This window comes from Carcharhinus amblyrhynchos, chromosome 1, assembly GCF_965287045.1.
Source record: "Carcharhinus amblyrhynchos chromosome 1, sCarAmb.v2.hapA, whole genome shotgun sequence".
NCBI classification, from domain to species: domain Eukaryota; kingdom Metazoa; phylum Chordata; class Chondrichthyes; order Carcharhiniformes; family Carcharhinidae; genus Carcharhinus; species Carcharhinus amblyrhynchos.
The window spans coordinates 156,492,259-156,511,744 of NC_137324.1; the positions used below are offsets into that span (position 1 = coordinate 156,492,259).

The following is a 19,486-nucleotide window of genomic DNA, read 5'->3' on the forward strand; positions in this document are numbered from 1 at the left end:
GACTGTGGGAGGAAATCAGAGGACACCCATGCAGACACGGGCAGAACATGCAGATTTCACACAGACAGTGACCCAAATTGGGAATCATACCCAAGTCCCCTGTGCTGTGAGGCAGCACTGCTAGCCACTGTGCCATCGTGCCACCCTACCTGGTCTCATAGAATGGTTGAATCTTGCTGCCTATAGTGATTAAAAAACAAAGGGTTTGATGGTCTTGTCTCCAACTGAACTCCATTCTTAAAGAGGCATGGCTGTACCTGATGGTTATTCTTTAGGATTCTCATCAGGCTGTTGATTGCATATAGATGTTGAGAATGTTTCTCTATCCTATGAGGAATTCCGTGGACCTATTTTTCGGGATAACTGGACAATTGGAAAGGTATAAAGAAGTCCTGAAAACAAATCAGCTCAGTAAGGTCAAAAACAAAATGCTGAAATCCTGAATTATAAACGGAGAATGCTGGAAATACTCAGCAGAGCAGATAGCATCTGTGGAGAGAGAAACAGAGTTAATGTTTCAGGTCCATGATCTTTCATCAGAAGCCTTCTTCTTTTTGTTATTGTTCACTGCTTGTCTGTGAATTCAGCAATGAAATCAGTGGAAGGTCTAAAATTATTATGTATGCACCTATCGACTTAGGGTGCTTAAGGATCAACGAGGTAAGCTTGGTAACTGGAACACTGGGAGCTCTTTAGTGTAGGTGTGCACTGTTCCAAAGTCAGATCTAAGACTGCACAACCAAGTTCCACACTGGGAGGCACTAATCCCTTCGGGGTTACGTGACCCGCACTCTTAAATGGGCAGTATGTATCCCAGACCGCAACATACATTATATACATACGTCACAAAAATCTTCCCAAACTGGATGACCGTAGTAACTTTCTGACAGACTTGTGTAGTAGGGATGAGAGATCCAGAGAAACTGGAGACAGTAGCATGGTCAGAACATTAAGTAGGGGAGAACCTTACAGAAAGTTAGTCCCTGAAAGAAAAGAGAGGAAGGTGACAGAAACAGCTGCTTGGATGGTTTCAATCTTAAGGACAAAGCAACGCGTGATCTCCTCTCATTTCTTATTGAAGGGTTGAGGAAGGTGTGGGACTTTTGTTGTACTGATCACACTCGCATCGAGTACAGTGCCCAGAGTCACAGTTTCAGCATAAGGTAGAGTTCCGTAGTCATTCACAGAGTGAGCATCATTCTATAGTCCTAGTCAAACTAGAGCCAGCATAACCGTTCATTTCTCTGGACAGCAGAATAACCCCATAGTGGTACTTGTGTACGCTCCAGGCTCCGTGTGAATCCGGAAATATGGTGGGAACAAGGAACTACGGAGTAAATGTGAAAAAGAACTACTCTGCTTTCCAGCGCACAGTGGATGTTGCCTAAGTGAGCAGGACTATAAGTGTCCACACAGTTTACACAAACATCTCTGTATTTAGGTGTTAGGGAGGCCCAATTGAGAATTCTGTCTTTCTGGTCCAGAATTGGGACAGAATGCATGTTAACACGGGAGCTGAGATAGATGAGCAGGATGCTGAATAATTGAGGGTATAATTTGATTAGTGCGTCCATAGATTTGTGACGTGGTTATGTTCTCATGCAGAACACTCTCACAGCAGTGAGGGATTCAAGATGTTGAATGGTACATCACGTTCTCGTTGACAAGGCAGTCTCTTCTATCTTTAAGTGTTTAATAGTTCTTTTACTCTGATGCTTCTTTCACTATGCTACTGATCAATTCTGTCTCATCTGCCAGTGATCTCAACATGTCACTGTCCAAGGAAACAGGGTACGTGAGCAGAGCAGACAGAATATGTTGATGTGTGTGACTAGAATGCAAAGTGTGTAGAACTGAAAGTTTTAAAGTTTATTTAGTAGTGTAACAAGTAAGCTTACATTAACACTACAATTAAGTTACTGTGAAAATCCCCTAGGCACCACAGTCTGGTGCTGTTCAGTACATTGAGGGTGAATTTAGCATGGCCAATGCACCTAACCAGCATGTCTTTCGGCTGTGGGAGGAAACCGGAGCACCTGGAAGAAACCCACGCAGACACTGGGAGAATGTGCAGACTCTGCACAGATAGTCACCCAAGCCAGGAATCAAACCCATGTCCCAGGCAGCAGTGCTAACCACTGTGACACTGTGCTGCCCAATCTATCTCTTTGTAAGGGATTGACTGCATTTGAACCCTTAGTACGCAAGCATATCAGAAACGTGACCTTGAAGTCCACTGCTATGTCATTTGATAATGGTTTTCATGGGGACAATTGCTGCACTGGGATTGCTGGGAATTGATTGGCCAATCTGTTGAAGGAAATGAGGAGCATATTGCCCAGCTGTCCATGGGGCAAGTACTTTGAAATGATCTTTAGAACTGGACAGCGTGCTTGAATGGGAGGCCGATTTGTTAGTGTTAACTGATGCTTCCCAGGATCTCGAGCTGTTCCTTTTAGCGATCTAGATTGGTATATTTTATGAGGTGACAAAATGGGCAGCATTCAAGAGTATCTGCCATTTGTGGAGAACTATATCCATGCAGCTGATGCTGTGCTACACAATCATTGTCAGTCCAAATAATTCAGTGGTTCACATTGCAAACATTAAACTGCTCTAAATAAATCCCAAGTATTCTAACATAGTGTCCAAGACGCTCTCTCGTTTGCGCTCCTTTGTTAGAATATTCACTCTCCCATTTCCTTGAATATGGCCTAAAGACCTTCAAGGGTTAGATCCACACGTAATATTTTCTTCAGATGTGTTACAACGCGGAGGTTGAACCCCTTTGCGAAGTAATGCTGAATCCCCCAAAGAGGAATACGTTGCCTCAATCTGTTAAAAGTGTATGGGGAGGTGTGAATTATTCTTCAGTGGGGTTTAGTGCTTAACTAACAGAAACATCTGACACTCACTTTAAAATGAACACTTAACTATTTATTTATTTAATTGACAGGGAACTTTAACTAAACAAGTAACATTCTGAAGAAAATAAGATTCAAATGCAATGCTGTTCAAATAAATATAATACTCATTTACAAAATGATGAGATGGATAGAAAGTTGGTTAGCAGATAGGAAGCAAAGAGTTGGCATAAATGGGTCTTTTTCTGACTGACAGGCAGTGACTACTGGGGATACCACAGGGATCTGTGCTGGGACCCCACCTATTCACATTATATATTAATGATTTGGAAGAGGGAACTAACTATTATCTCCAAATTTGTAGATGATACATAGTTGGGTGGGAGGGTGAGCTGTGAGGAGGATGCAGCAATGCTTTAGTGTGATTTGGACAGGCTGAGTGTGTGGCCATATGTATGGCAGATGCAGTCCATTGTAGATAAATGTGAGGTCATCCACGTTGGTAGCAATAATAGGAAGGCAATTTATTATTTGAATGAGTATAAATTGAGAGAGGTGGATACTCAGTGAGGCCTTGGTGTCCTCGTGCATCAGTCGCTGAAAGTAAGCATGCAGGTACAGCATGCAATAAAGAAGGCAAATTGTATGTTGGCCTTCATAGCAAGAGGATTTGCGTATAGCAATAGGTATGTTATACTGCAATAAACCGCACCAACCTCCTCAGAAGACAAACACAGGTTACGGCAGACAGAATACCCTTCATTGCCCAGTACTACTTCAGAGCGGAGAAGCTATGATATCTTCTCTGGAGTCTTCAATATGTCAATGATGAAGACGAACATCTCGCCAAGGCCATCCCCACACCCCCACTTCTTGCCTTCAAACAACTGCACAACCTCAAACAACAGACCATTGTCCACAGCAAACTACCCAGCCTTCAGGAGAACAATGACCACAACAGCACACAACCCTGCCACAGCAACCTCTGCAAGACATGCTGGAACATTGACACAGATGCCATCATCTCACATGAGACCACCATTCACCAGGTACACGGTACATACTCTTGCAACTTGGCCAACGTTGTCTACCTGATAACTCTGCAGGAAAGGATGTCCCGAGGCATGGTATATTGGGGAGATCATGCAGTTGCTACGACAACGGATGAATGAACACCATTTGACAATCAGCAGACAGGAGTGCTCTCTTCCTGTTGGGGAACATTTTCAGCAGTCACAGTCATTCGGCCTCTGATCTCCGGGTAAGCATTCTCCAAGGCGGCCATAATGACACACGACAGTGCAGAATCGCTGAGCAGAAACTGATAGCCAAGTTCCGCACATGTGAGGAGAGCCTCAACCAGGATCTTGGGTTCATGTCACACTATCTGTAACCCTCACGACTTCCCTGGGCTTGCAAAATCTCACTAACTGTCCTTTCTGGAGACAACACATTTCTCTTTAACCTGTGCTTAACCTTCTCTCCACTCACATTGTCAGTACCTTTAAGACTTGATTACCTGTAAAGACTTGCATTTCAACCCTTATTTTGTAAATTGAGTTTGTGTCTATATATGCCCTGTTTGTGAACAGAACTCCCACTCACCTGATGAAGGAGCAGCGTTCCAAAAGCTTGTGCTACCAAATAAACCTGTTGGACTTTAACCTGGTGTTGTGAGACTTCTTACTATACTGCAATTGTACAAGGCCATGGTGAGACCACACCTATAGTACTGTGTGCATTTCTAGTGTCCTTTATCTGAGGAAGGATGTTCTTGCTATAGAGGGAGTACAGCAAAAGTTTACCAGGCTGATTCCTGGGATGGCAGTCTTTCATGTGAGGAAAGACTAAGTCAGTTAGGATTATATTCACTGGAGTTTTGAAGAGTGAGAGGGGATCTGATAAAAACCTATAAATTTCTAACAGGACTAGAGAGGGTAGATTCAGAAAGAATGTTCCCAATGATGGAGGTGTCCAGAACCAGGGGTCGTAGTTTGAGGATAAGGGATAAATCTTTTGGAACTGAGATAAGGAGAAATTTAGTCACCCAGAGAGTGGTGAACGTGTGGAATTCATTACCACAGAATATAGTTGAGGCCAAAACGTTGTGTGATTTCAAGAAGAAGTTAGATTTGGCTCTTGGGGCTAAAGGAATCAGGATGTTGAATTTGATGCTCAAAGGGAATGACAGAGCAGGCTTGAATGGCCGAATGGCCATTCCTGCTTCCTGTTGCTATGTAATCAATTGGAAAAAAATCTGGGTCTCAATTTGAGAGAGAGAGAACGTGTTCCTCAGCTGCATAGAGTGTCACCATCCCAGCCCAGAACCAGTCTGTGTTCAACTTTATCCAGATCAAATCTAACCCTTAAAATGCAGAAGAAATGCTTACTCTGTTAGAGATTCCTCCAGCTTTCTGAAGGTGCCACCAAAGTGGGTCATGGTGCAGACACTAATGGCAACAGCTGCACCCTCTCTCTCTCTCTCCTAGCCTTCATTGTGCAGCACACATCGGAGCGTTTAGTGCAGTTCCTAATTTGAGTTTCTGACAGTGTAGCATGATACAAAGTAATTTATAGAGACACTTCAGGACTTGTGTGGAGTAATGGTTGGTGTAGATCTATTTACATATTTCATCACTTAGCTGACATTCCCATTGTTCATTGTCAATTGTATTCCGAATTCTGGACCAGAGCAGCAACATTTTTTTCTTCCCATTCAGACCCCTCTGAATTCTCCACAGCCAGTGAATGGAATAAGTGCTTCTTTCCGCCCCCTTGTGGTTGTTCCATTGACATTCAGGCTGAGAACTTACATTCACATCGGCACAGTGGTTAGCACTACCGTCTCAGAGCGCCAGGGATTCAGGTTCAATTTCGGCCTCGAGTGACTGTTCGTCTGTGTAAAGTTTGCACGTTCTCCCCATGTCTGCATGGGTTTCCTCCGGTTTTCTCCCATAGTCCAAAGATTAGGTTGATTGGCCATGCTAAAATTGCCTTACTGTCCCACGATGTGCAGATAAGGGGGATTAGTGGAGTAAATTCGTGGGGCCACTGGGATGGGGCCTAGATAATCATTTTTGTTGAAGAGTTAGTGCAGATACGATGGCCAAATGGCTTCCTTCTGCACTGTAGGGATTCTATTCTATTTGTCTCGGTGTAAAACCATCTTAACTTCCTTTCTGATATAGATAGAAGACTCAATGATGAAGCCACGTCAGGAAAGGTTTGAAGTTAAGGGAGATTGGTATTTCACCATCAATAAAGAAAAACCTTTCACCACCAGTTTCCCAAGATGTGCTGAATATTTGCAGATTGTTGCTGAGACCTTTATGTCATAGTGACAAACTCCATTCAGAATGGCCACACATTATTATTGTCAGAAATATTTCTGTTACAAATAAGCCTTCATCTGTCCACAGAGAGTAGGACAAATCCCATCCCTCATCGCTAAAGTGATGGAAGAAGTAATCAAAAATACTATCAAGCTTCACTTACTCATCAATAACCGATGTTCTGTTTGTGTTCTGCCAGGGTCTCTTAGCTCCAAACCTCATTACCACCTTAGTCCAAAGAAAGATTGAATTCCAGAGGTGAGGTGTCAGTGATTGTCCTTCGGGTAAGAGTGGCATAAAAACTGAAGTCAGTGTGGATCAGAGAAAGACCATTCAGAGGTTGGGATCCAACCAGGCACAAAATAAAATGGTTGCAGTTGCTGGAGCTCAGTTAACGCAGCCCATCACCGCTCTATGTCCCTTCATTACACCTGATCCTTTTACATTTGCTTTTGTCACCTTTTTGTGTTAGAGCTTCCCGCTTGTGACTTACTGTTCTAATCAATCCCGCAGTTAAATTCCAACCCAGCAGAGTACATTGCCAAGAATTATAATTCTAGTGTTTATCTCTAACCCATTTTTGATCTCTTGCTTTTGGTTCTGTAGTGTAGATATTGTTTAATCCTAATCCTTAAAGTATTGCTCTGTCCCAGGTTTTAGTCCTGATCCTTTGGAGCTTCTCTTATCATAATTTCTGAGGCCAGTTCTTTTGGTTCGGTTTATTTGCTGCCTTTTGTCCTAATCCTGTAATGCTTTGTGACCCGTCATGTCTTGCTCCGCCCTGGATTAGTCTTGATCTATATTTGTCTGATCCGCTGCTATACTTCATCAATCCCGAAGAGCCACGGGATCTCGATGTTTGTTACATCCCATCGAAACTGATCTATCCCATGTTTTATCTCAGTCCTGAGCTTGTAAAGTTTCCTTCTTCGATATTTATTCCCGGTTTTATATATCTAGGCTGTCCTCTGCTTCTGTTTGAGTCCCTTAGAGCTATTCTGAGTTTTGTCCTGATCCTGCAGTTGTCGTTCTGTGTAGCAAGGAGTTTGATTAAAACACTTCCTGAAGCTCAGTTTTATCTTCTGCTTTTAAGATAACCCCACTGACGTGTTCCCTGTAGTGTGCCTGAAGTTTGTTGATTTTTCTCCTGAACGTGGCTACTTGGTCATTTTATGAAGTTTTTAAGTTCACTTATTAGTGTCACAAGTAGCCTTATGTTAGACGGCACGGTGGCACAGTGGTTAACAGCGCTGCCTTACAGTGCCAGGGACCCGGGTTCGATTCACAGCTTGGGTTGCTGTGTGGAGTTTGCACGTTCTCTTCGTGGGTTTCCTGTGGGTGCTCGGGTTTCCTTCCAAAGATGTGCGGGTTGGCCATGGTAAATTGCTCCTTATATCAGGGGGACTAGCAGGGTAAATACCTGGGGATAGGGGTTGGGTGGGGCTGTGGTTGGTATAGACTGAATGGCCTCTTTTTGCAATGTAGGGGTTCTAGGATTAACACTGTAATTAAGTTACTATGAAAATCCCCTAGTCGACACACTCTGATGCCTGTTCAGGGGATACTGAGGAAGAATTTGGCACCACCAATGCACCTAACCAACACACCTTTCAGACTGTGGAAGGAAACCAGAGTACCCAGAAGAAACCCACACAGACACGTAGAGAACATGCAGACTCCGCACAGACAGTGATCCAAACCAGGAGTCGAAGCCGAGTTCCTACTGCTGTGAGATAGCCTTGTAAACCACTTTGTGAATCCTTTTTAATAATCCATGTCAATATTTTATTTCGACAGTCAGGTCAGATCCTGACCTCACTGGTTGAGTGCTTTTTAGCAGGGGTATCTAGTGGAGAAACTTCAGTTAAGTTCCTTTTCTCCTGCTCTAATTGAGGTGAGCTAACTCATTGCAAGGAATCCAACTACTGAGCTCCTGATCTAGTTATCTGTTTGTTTCTTTTTCCACACTTCATGGTGCGCAAGGCAGACTTCCATCTGTTCCCACCGCGAGGTATTTCCTGGAACCAGTCCCTAGTCTCATGAGGGGGCTTCATCAAACATGGCCGACCAGGAGTCTCTCCCATCTTACCACCTGCCATTGGTGTGTTGGAAGGATTTTGCAGGTTAATGCTGAATCTATTTGGCTGCATTATGAACACATCTTCCCTGGCCATCAAGTTCTGGCAGTGGGACTCGAACCTGGAGCTTCTGGCTCAGAGGCAGGGATGCTACCCACTACACCACGAGACCTCTGATGTGGTTCGGCTTAGTAGTTTATATATTAAATACTCATGTCTTTCTCTAGATTCTAGCCCTTCTCCTGCTGTGTTCTCTCCTAAATCATCTTGTCCATGATACCCAACTCCAGTGCGCTCAATCCTATCCCTACAAAACATTGACCCAACTTCCCTTCCTGACCCCCATTGTTAAGTGATACTTTTTGTGGTTCTCTCTGCTCAGGTACTGTCTCCTCCCCTTCAAATCCGTCATCGTAACCTTCCTTAAAGCAGCACCCCCTTGGCCTCTTTGACCTTGCAAACTACCATCCCATTCTCAAAAGTCGCTTCCTTCTCCAAAAACATGGTGTCGCCACTGAAGTCTGTTCCCATTTTTCCTGACTCTCATATCTGAACTTCTCCAATCAGATTTCTGCCCCTGTTCCGAAATGGTCCTTGTCAAATTCAGAAGTGTGACCATGAGCATGGTAAACTATCCTTCCTCATCCTTTACAACCGACAGCCTTCAGCTTGCTTGATGCAACTATTCACCTCAATCATCCAGCTGACTGGAGATAACCTTGTTTAGTTCCATGTATATTCATCTACATACAGCAAAAGAATCTATCCAACGGGATCTTTGAAGTCCCCAGGATTAATCTTTGACTTCCTTCTATTTGTCATCTATATGCAGTTCCTCAGCAAAGTCATGCAAAATCACATCAGATCTCACCATGTATGTGGTCACTATTTCACCACTACCCCTCTGGAGCCCTTGGTGGACTGCTGTGTCTCACTGGTATCTGACATCCACGGCTGAATGATATGTGGGTCCAATGGGCATGTTTCCTGCCAGAGGGACATGTAAAATGGGGTGGATGCCCATCCTACCTCCTTCCCACCAATTCTCAAGCTCACCCCCCGAATACAGGAGCAGGCAAGTACTGAAATCGGCAACCCACCCGTCAAATTAAAATGACCAGTTAAGGGTCAATTAATCTTGTAATCAAGCTTATTGACCCTAAGAGTATGCTGTCCACACCATAATATGGCTTGGGCAGAAGGATGGGAGTGGCAAGCCTGCTTTTTAACCTAAAATGGTTTAAGGGCAGGAAGGAAGAGGGAATTAATTCAAATCTTGTGTCACTCCTGGTTGTTGTACACCACTCACCCACCACCGCACACCCCCCCCCCCCCCCCACCCCTTGATAGTCCTGATATTGTCTCAACTCCGCCCCAGGTTTTCTGTTTGCCAACTAACATTGTACTAACAATGGTCACTTGCATTTAAGTAGCACCTTCTCCATATGGAAACAATCCCAAAGGAATATTACCAAACCAAATTTGACTGATTCACATAAGGAGACATGAGAACAGGAGAATAAAAACTGGGCTGGAGAAGAAGGAGAGCAAGGCACAGATGTTTGGAGAAGAAACTCCTGAATTTAGGATCCACATATCTAAGGCACGGTTACCAATACACTGCTATTTAAGTTTATTTATTGGTGTCACAAGTAGGCTTACATTAACAGTGTAATGAAGTTAGTGTGAAAATCCCCTAGTCACCACACCTGTCCAGCACCTGTCCAGGTGCAGCGAGTGAGAATTTAGCATGGTCAATGCAGTCAACCAGCATGTCTTTCGGACTATGGAAGGAAACTGGAGCATTGGGAGGAAACGCACACAGGCACGGGGAGGATGTGCAGACACCAGGCAGCCACCCAAGCCAGGAATCGAACCCGGGTCCCTGGCTCTGTGAGGCAGTAGTGCTAACCAGGAATGTACAATAGGCCAGAATTGGAGGAAATCTCCAGAGGGTTGTGGAGTTGGAGGAGAATGCAGAGATTAGGAGAGATGAGGGATTTCAAAGATTTTGAAATCGAGGATGGGAATTTGTTGGACCAAGAGCAATAGGCCAACATGGGCGATGGTGTATGAACAGGACTTGTATGAGTTAGGATCTGGGCAGCGAGTTTATGACTAGACCTGATTGTGTATGTGTTGGGACAAAGATTTTCTCTTTGCCACCGTCTCCCTGATTATTGAAGTAGTCGTGATTCTGCATTTGTATTATATTCTAGGCTTGGATCTCCTCTCTGTGACTTTATTTCTTCTAATCTTGTACTCTGCAGTCGCCTTCTGATGTGGCAATGTTGAGTCTGCCTATATTCTTTTCCTGAATTTTGGCCTGCTCTTCCATATGATGAGACTCTGTTCCAGATTTTCATTCTGCCCTATAGTTCTGATTCTCTTTCTAATCTGTCTTTTGGGTTTATATCTGTCCCTCTATTGATCCTGATTCTGTGTACATGCACCCACCTGCTCCTCCCTTTGAGTTCCTCTGTGTCCCGTTATTGTTGCATTAGTCCCATTTTGATACCTGTCACTCTTCCGGAGTTTTCCCAGCCTTTTTTTAAATTTAATTAATCCCGATCCTCGCCTGTACTCCGTCCCAGGGTTTGTCTCTGCCTGTCTATTGTTTTGTTACTCCTGATTTCGTTCCCTTGATGTCTAGGGGGTTTACCTCTGTCCCTCGGTGGGTGCATTAGTCCTGATTCTGAATCTTAACTCTGTGCCTGGGCTTCCTTTTGACCCTGTCTTAGATTACTTTTGGTCTTGTTTCTTTACTCGGAATGTCTGTTTTTTTTGTGTGGGTTAATCCTGATTCTATTCATTCACTGGACTCAGCCTCTGATGCTAGCTCCATTCTGTCTTAGGGTGTCTCTCTACCCTTTGCTTGTCCATCATTGAGATTAGTGTATAATGCACACACACACTTCTCACTTTCTCCCCTTTTTCCTGTTGCATTAACGCCGGGGTACTGTACCTCTGACGTCTCCTTCATGTGTCGCTCCGGATTTAACTTCTAAGATATTCCCGGCGAATGAGGAGGACCTGTCTCCTCAACCCAACCCCCTCACTCAAGAGTAATGCCACTGACTCTTCCACCTTGTTTTGGAGGTGTTAGGAACAGCCATTATTTGTTTTAATAAAACCCTGGGCAGTGTTATACGTAATATACATACATTAAAAATCAACTTAAACGCAACAACCCCCAGTCCCGACCCTGCATCTGAACTCCGCTCCTGACATTCACTCTGATCCTATATCAATCGCGCGATTCCTGAATCTCTAAGCCATCCCGGAGTTTCCGCCTCTCTCTCCCTCTCTGGCTGTTCTGGCTCCTGATGCCAGAACCAAGGCTCCGTCCCTGGATTTCCCACTGCCCTGTTTTTTGTTTGGGGGGGAGGGGGCAGACGAGGCTGTGACTCTTGAGCCTGTCTGTGATTGTTTGTGATTCTAATGGGCTCTCTGACTTCTGAGATTTTAGAGAGATGGGGTGCATTAAGCTGATTTTTAACAAAAGACTAACTACATAAATGATTCTATCCCAGGTTTTTATTCTGAAGTAAATAATTCCTCTTCCTCTGAACACCTCCAAGCTATTATTATTTATTATTGTCACATGTAATGGGATAGAGTGAAAACTATTGTTTATTGCGCTATACAGACAATGCATACCGTTCATAGAGAAGGAGAGAGTGCAGAATGTAGTGTTACAGTCATAACTAGGGTGTAGAGAAAGATCAACTTAATTTGATTTATTATTGTCACATGTATTAGCATACAGTGAAAAATATTGGGTGGGATTTTACTGCCCGGCCTGCCACGGGAATCGGAGCAGGTGAGGGGCGAACCATGGAAAGGTCCCTTGACCTCAGGTGGGATTTCCAATTTTGGGGTAAACGAGGGCCAGAAAATCCTGCCATTGTTTCTTGAGCACTATACAGACAGAACATACAGTTCATAGAGAAGGAAAGGAGAGAGTGCAGAATGTAGTGTTACAGTCATAGCTAGGGTGCAGAGAAAGATCAACTTAATGTGATTTATTATTGGCACATGTCTTGGGATACAACGAGAAATATTGGACAAGATTTTCCGACCTTCTCGTCCCGAAACCGGAAAGTCCTGTCTGAGGTCAACAGACCTCGCCATGGTCACCCCCTTACTGGCTCCGATTCCTGTGGCGGGTGGGTTGGTAAAATTTGCCCCGATATTTATTGCGTGTTATATGGACAAAGCATGCTGTTCATAGAGAAGGAAAGGAGAGGGTACAGAATGTAGTGTTACAGTCATAGAGGTGTAGAAAAAGATCAACTTTATTTCATTTATTATTCTCACATGTATTGGGATACAATGAAAAGTATTGTTTGTAGCGTGCTATACAGACAAAGAGTACATGGGGAGAAGGAAAAGAGAGGGTGTAGAAAGTAGTGTTACAGTCATAGCTAGGGTGTAGAGAAAGATCAATTTAATTTGATTTATTATCACATGTATTGGAATACAGCAAAAAGTATTGTTTCTTGTGCATTATACAGATAAAGCATACCATTCATAGAGAAGGAAAGGAGAGAGTGCAGAAGGTAGTGTTACAGTCATAGAGGTGTAGAGAAAGATCAATTTAATTTGATTTATTATTCTCACATGTATTGGGATACAGTGAAAAGTATTGTTTGTAGCGTGCTATACAGACAAAACATACTGTTCATAGAGTACATGGGGAGAAGGAAAGGAGCGGGTGCAGAGTGTTGCAGTCATAGCTAGGGTGTAGAGAAAAATCAGCTTAATGTAAGCCAAAAGTCTGATGGCAGCGGGGAAGAAGCTGTTCTGGGCTGGAAAGTGGCGTGAGTCCTGATCCGGAGCTGAGCTGAGCTCTGTGGCGTGTGTTGCTTGCTGCCCCTGGGTCTGTTCACGGCCTCTCTGGCTGATGTTTACTGTGTGATTGTCCCAGATCAGTGCGCTGGCATGGTGGAGGTGATAGTGGTGGCAGTAGTTGTGGTGGCAGGGGCAGTGGTAGCCAGCAACAGCAGCAGCAGTGGCAACAGCAGTGGCAACAGTAACAGCAGCAGCTCCTCGCCCGTCCTAGCGGCTTCGGCGATCCCACTGAGGAGCTCTCTGGCCGGCTGGTGAAGCATGTATACCCCGGGACGCCAGTAGAACCGCTTCTTCAGACACACCAGCGGGCAAATGTAAACAGCTCCACTAACCACCCCCCCCTCCAAAAAAAAACTTTACCCCCACCTCTCCCACTTTTACCAACAAACAAAACAACAACAAAAAGAGGAAAGAAAGGCTCTTTTCACCCCCCCCCCCCCCCCACGGTTGTAGGATGATTGCTAATATCCGGATCTTTACCGTGGAGTTGATGAGAAAAGAAAGTGGAGTACACACAAGGATCGCTGAGAATGCAGCGATTAGCACTGGGCTGAAGTCGGGAGAGGACGCAGGGTTGCAATGAGTTAGTTATCACAACATTTTTTTATTTTTCTTTTTTTGTTTTTTGTTGATTTATTTAAGCAAACAAACAAAGAAGACAGAAGGACAGAAGCTGGTGTTACAGTTTTTTTATTTATACACACACAAACACCCTCTCCAGAGCTGGAGGAAAAAGTTCTCCTGAATAATTGTTCAGCAAAGAAGAAGTGGGGGAGAGAGGGAAGGGGAAAGGAGATTTTAAAGAGAGAGAGAGAGACAGGGGAGGGAAGGGAAGGGGGGGAAAGAGAGAAGCAGAGACAATAATAATAATAAAGGATGGGGGATTTTGTCAGTCCCGCGGCTGCGAACGGCGCCAGCCCCGGGATGGGAGCTGCGGCCGGGCAGCCGGGCGCAGGCAGCGGCGGGATCCCCAAGCACAGCACGGTGGTCCAGCGGCTCCGCCAGAGGATCGAGGGCTTCAGGAGGCATCACAACAACTGCGAGGTGAGGCGCCAGCAAGCCCAGGCTCAGCAGATTGAGCTGGACCGCCAGGAGACCCTGTCGCTGCACCAGCGCTGCCTGGAGCTCAAGGCGAAGAAGACGGGCAAGCAGCACAAGGCGGACGCCGCTTTCCGGAGCAAGCACTGCGGCGAGTCCGAGCCACCCTGCCCGCCTCCGGCTCCGGATCAGAGGAGCAACACTCTGATCGCGGTAAGGCGAAACTTTCCCTCTCTGCCCCTCTCCTCCTCCCCCCCCTATTCTCCTCCTGCTCTCCCAACTTACCCTCCCTCTCTGCCCCACTCTTCCCTATCCTCCTCCCCCCAACTTTCCCTTCCTCTCTCCCCTCGTCTTCCCTACCCTCCTGCTCTCCCAACTTTCCCCACCTCTCTGCCCTCTTCTCTCCCCTATCCTCCTCTTCTCTTCTTACCCTCCTCCTCCTCTCTTTCCTAACCTCCTCCTCTGTCTCCCCTACCCTCCTCTCTCCCCTACCTTTCTCCTCTCTCCCCTACCCTCCTCCTCTTTTCCCTATCCTCCTCCTGCTCTCCCAACTTTCCCTCTCCCAGCTGCTGCCTCCAGTTACTGTCACTGGTGGGCAAAGACTGGGGGCACCCATTATTGTGATTGTTACACCTATGTTATCTTTATGAAGAGTTACTTTTCTCATTTATTTATATGTAAACCGTAGAGTTGAACAAACCACAAGAGTTTCAGACAAACTTGTTCTTGCAAACAGGAATCATTAAAGAGAAACTCTTCGCAAACATGGGAAACAAGCCTCTTGTGGCATTTGATTCAGGGCAATGGGGGGATTTATTTGACTATGTTGTTTAACTGTTTTTGCACCTCTGTCTTTTGAATTGATTTTGTAAGTCTAGCTCCCGCATGGTTTTCCCAGTATCCAGAGAGTGTTTTACTTTCCTGAATTTTGTATTAATTATCTCCTGTAACACTATTGCCATCACTGGGAGGTCTCTCTCTCTCTCTTTGGCGAAAAGACACCCATCCTTCAGCTGGGAAACTCTGAATGCGATACCATGAAGTGTTCAACTTTCACCCCCCAAGCTTTATTTTTGTTGTTTAAAAAAAAAAGCAGCTCTCCTCCCCCCGCCGCAATGGAAACGAAATGTTTTGACCGCTCCAATCTACTCTCACTTCCTGCCCGAGTAAAAGGGGTGTTTCTCTGCGGCTGGTATTTAAAGAGGTGGGTGGGATTTGACTGCTGGAAGGAGGAAAAAGGAAACAGCTGAAAGTCCCCATCCTGGAGGGAGGGAAGGAGAATGAACATGTTCAGAGGGACAGCTCAAATCTCCACAGCTAGAGTTCAGTGATAGCTGAACATTAGTGAACATTGTTAATATTTACTTGTTTATTCAGCTTTGGTTAGACTGTTTCAACAGCCTGCATGTACGTGTGTGTTTTTTTTTTAAATACATATATATTTATCACCAAGACAAGACATTGACTTGAGGAAGGGAATCTTTGGTCAGAGATGTGGGCGTAACAGGAATTAAGGGAGGTGGAGAATTGAAGGGCTTTAGTAGGGTGCTTCTGAAACTGGGATCTCAGCTGCAGTGAAACAGCCCTGGCAAAAGAGTGTGAGGAATTGTAGGGGAGGGCTGGTGGATGTCGATCGGCAGAGGGTACAGAGTTTGAGAGGGGTGTGCCCCATAATGGGATTTAAATATCAAAATAAGAAATTTTAAATTTGAGGCATTGGGACAAGCAAGCTTATGTATGTTCAGCAAGGACAGGGATTGCCTGGTAAAGTGGCAATCAGTCGAGTGCTGCACTGTATTGTCAGCCTGGGTTTATGTCCTGATGTGGGGTTTGAACTTTCAGTCTTCTAACTCAGTGGCAAACGGATGAAAAGTAAGAGACTCAAGAACAGATGGGTTGAGTGGAGGTAGGGCGTTGCAGAAAAGGACAAAGCCACAGAGGCAGAAGTAGACAGCCTTTGTGATGGAATGCTGGAATCTGTTGAAGGTTGCAAAAAGGTCGAGTAGGATGAGGGGTGATAATGCATCACAGTCACAGGGAATATGACGATGGCCAGGGTGCTGTGGGAAATGGAGAAATCTAATCAGAAAGATCCAAATGTGGGATTTTCAGGAATGGTGCACGCAGACCGTTCCAGAATGTTGCACAGGAAAGGACGGTTGGAGGTGGAATGGTGGTGAGTGCATTAAGAGGTGACCTGAGGAGGCCATGATGATGGCAGATTTGGGAGGTAGGAAGACGGTCTCTGGATAGGGAACAGTTTGTGATGTATGATTAAAACAGAAGCCCTGAAAGCTTTGGCAGTTTGGTGGGAAGTGTGGAAGAAATTGGGAAAAGGACGTGTGGGTGAGGTGAAATTAGAGAAGCCACTGTGAAGAAATCAGGAAGAGACAGATGTTTTGGGATGGAGTGTGAATGGAACTGGGGGAAAAGTTTTAGTTTAGTTGGAAAGGGGGAGGAGATGAAATAGGAAAGGCTGCGGGTTTTCACAGTAACTTCATTGCAGTGTGAATGTAAACCTACTTGTGACGATTAAATAAATAGATAGCTTGTGTTATAGGAGATATTTTTTAAAATCCATGAGCTTCTGGCAATTGTGATAAGAGTGAGAGTGAATGGGAGTAGGGGAGAGGGATTTGGTGAGACAGTCAATAATAGAGAAAAGACATCGAGCAATTTCTTTACTACTCTGAGAGAAAAGTGAGGAATTGCTTCATGTGATCAGGCCAGATTCAGTGGTGGGTGACAAAACCGGTTATGAAGCGGGTGCAGTCAATTTTGTGCCCCTTGAGGGAGCAAACATTTGGGGCCATACCAGGATTAACAAATAGGGTGAGAGATTGGGAGTGTTTGCTGTAGGAGCCAGAGATGTTGGGTTGTGGGGGGTGTTGTGGAAGCAACGGTTGGTCAAAGTCTAGGTAGTTTGGAGACAATGCAATCGTAAAAACTTTGGAAGAAGAATTTTTACAGAGGGGATGTAGGAGGAGGTGTGGATTTCATTTTAATTAGCAAAGCCAGATAAAGAAATGATGGCAATTTTGCACCATAATAACTAATGCTCGAAATACATAGCAGGTTAAGGAGCGACAAGTTACTGTTTAGAGTGTAGGTAGTTCCTTGGTAAGACAGTGTGACTCAAATATTGCTCATTTTCTGTATGAAGAGGAGAAAAGAACGACTCTCGGTATTAATCTTGTAATTTGGTCCCCTTTTTTGCCATCATTAGTATGGACTCGATTGGGGGCAGACATGAGGTGTAAAGGATGATGGTCAATAAGCCTAAACAGCACTGGGGAACCTTGCCATGAGAATAGTCCAAATGATAAGCAATGAGTCAGTTGCTTTCTTTATCTTAATTTAAATCTTTTCATATTCATTTCAAAACCGATCTTAAGTTGAAAAATTGTAAGTCAGATCCTCTCCATCTGCAGGGTTTATGCTGGTACTGATTTTAATTGACTTGATGAACTCATGATAGATTTGCCCTCAAGTAACCTTTCACAAAGTGTCCGTGTTTCCCCATATCCCACTTGCAGCTCTGCTGGTCTGTTGTGTAGATTTGTTCTTGGTGTTTGTTCTTGCCTCTTTTTCCTCTGAAGTCTATACTTGAGAAAGTGCTGATCAGTGTTACAAGAAGAAGTTTACTCAATCTATTTAGTCCAGTTTGAAAGCAGGTTGTGGTTCTGGATCTCCTTCGTTATAAATGGTTATAGGTCGCTACAGGACTTTAGACATGGGATTGTTCTCTGCCATTCACAACATGTTGAAAAAGGCAGAACCGTAAATGAATTTGAATGGAATCTAATGTTATTTTTGTTTTGATAGTGAGGGGATGAAGGAGACATAGTCTCTGCCTAAATCTGATTTCCTGGGTTGATGCGGTGACTAAGTGCCTTGAGCATGTCGATCATGTTTGATATCTGGACCTACGTCGAGAGAACTGATCTCAGTCTGCAAACATGATGCTCTAGGATCACTGAGCTGAGAAGTGGGGTGGGGTGAGGAGGTGTAGGTGGCAATTGACCAGTGCCGCCTCTCGATACCCAGTCCAATGGTCCGTCCTGGCACTTGTGTACTTGAATGTCAAGCAGTCTGATTTGAATCCAGCTCATTTGGTCTGGGTGGACTAGCAAGGAGGTGTAAATCTGAGCAAAATCTACTCTTTCAATGTTAGGCAGGTAAAATACTGTTTGTGATTTGTACTGGCAGGCCTTTACGTGACAAGTTGCTGTTTATGCAAAATATAGGTAGGTACTTGTGTACCCCAGCGTGAGTTGGCAGTTTCAAGAGAGCACACGGCTGGGGAGTGGGGAATCGTTTCAATCTGTGCACGTTTTTCAGTATTCTGTCCAATTTGGAGAAGAGCTGCTGTTCTTAACATCTGGAAGAGCTGTAATTGGGATCAGTAATCATCGCAGCAATGAACTGTGATTTCACCATTTTCCATGTCTGGGGAAGGCAAGCACAGTGGGTAGAGAATTCCATGTTTTGAATTCACATTCCAGTGTATTTTATACAGGTATGGGAAGCCTCCAGCTGATTGCAATAGAAGCACAGCCATACAGTTTAATTAGCTCAGTTCCTATTCTTCAAGATGAAATACGTTGGGATGTCCACACTGAGCCTTTGGAAATACTCTGTCACCATAAGAGTCGAGATTGCCGAACTTGTTTCAGAAATGACAGCCTTCAGCTATTTATCTATTAATGTCATGTGAATAGACTGATCCAGTCACTGTGATACTGAGTGCAGAGTCATTAACTAGAGCTTGGTGAGCAACTGAGATCACTATTACTGCATTAGCCTGTGTTAGGATTGAAAAGATAAGTGTCTGTGAGGCAGAGCTGCTTAACAGACTGGTGGCACCCAACAGCAAACAATAAATTTCTCGCCTCCTCTCTGATGCCGCAACCTCCCTCTTGGTTACAGATCTGAGTGACCATCCACTTCCCAGTTCTTCCTCTTAGTGAGTGGTCTTCACTTTTGATTTAGATGGTTCAGTTGACTATTGGACCATGGCTAGCATCGCAACCAAGTGCAATCGCTCTCTTCAGTGCGTACGCACTTACAGCAGGAAGAACATCAAGAGGCAGAATGGCCCTATGCTATCTCACATTTGAGAGTGCAGGGCACCAGTTGTGATTTGTCAGCTTACCCGCGTGTTGTGATTGATTTTGATCAGCCTTCATTCAGTTTAAAATGTCCGGCTCCCGCTTTCTGCATGTGCTGTTCTGAAGAGCACTGCCTCTCGCGAGGGTTCTGGTTCCATTTGCGCATCACTGGCCAGCAAATGGGGGGTAAAAACTGCTGGTGCATTTTT

General features: G+C 44.7%; 1 protein-coding gene across 3 annotated transcripts in view; it reads left to right on the forward strand.

Annotated features, from left to right (window-relative positions):
* The window catches only part of maml3 (mastermind-like transcriptional coactivator 3), a 487,731-nt gene that overhangs the window by 13,195 nt on the left and 455,050 nt on the right, over positions 1-19,486 (forward strand). For 2 of the 3 annotated variants that reach the window (XM_080194230.1, XM_080194240.1), the window contains exon 1: positions 13,189-14,379. The exons of the other annotated variant lie outside the window; for it this stretch is intronic. In XM_080194230.1, the coding sequence (XP_080050356.1) occupies positions 14,005-14,379 (375 nt within the window). In that variant the 5' untranslated portion in view covers positions 13,189-14,004. Of the gene's footprint in view, positions 1-13,188; positions 14,380-19,486 lie in introns of those variants that run through there. 3 annotated transcript variants of the gene reach the window in all.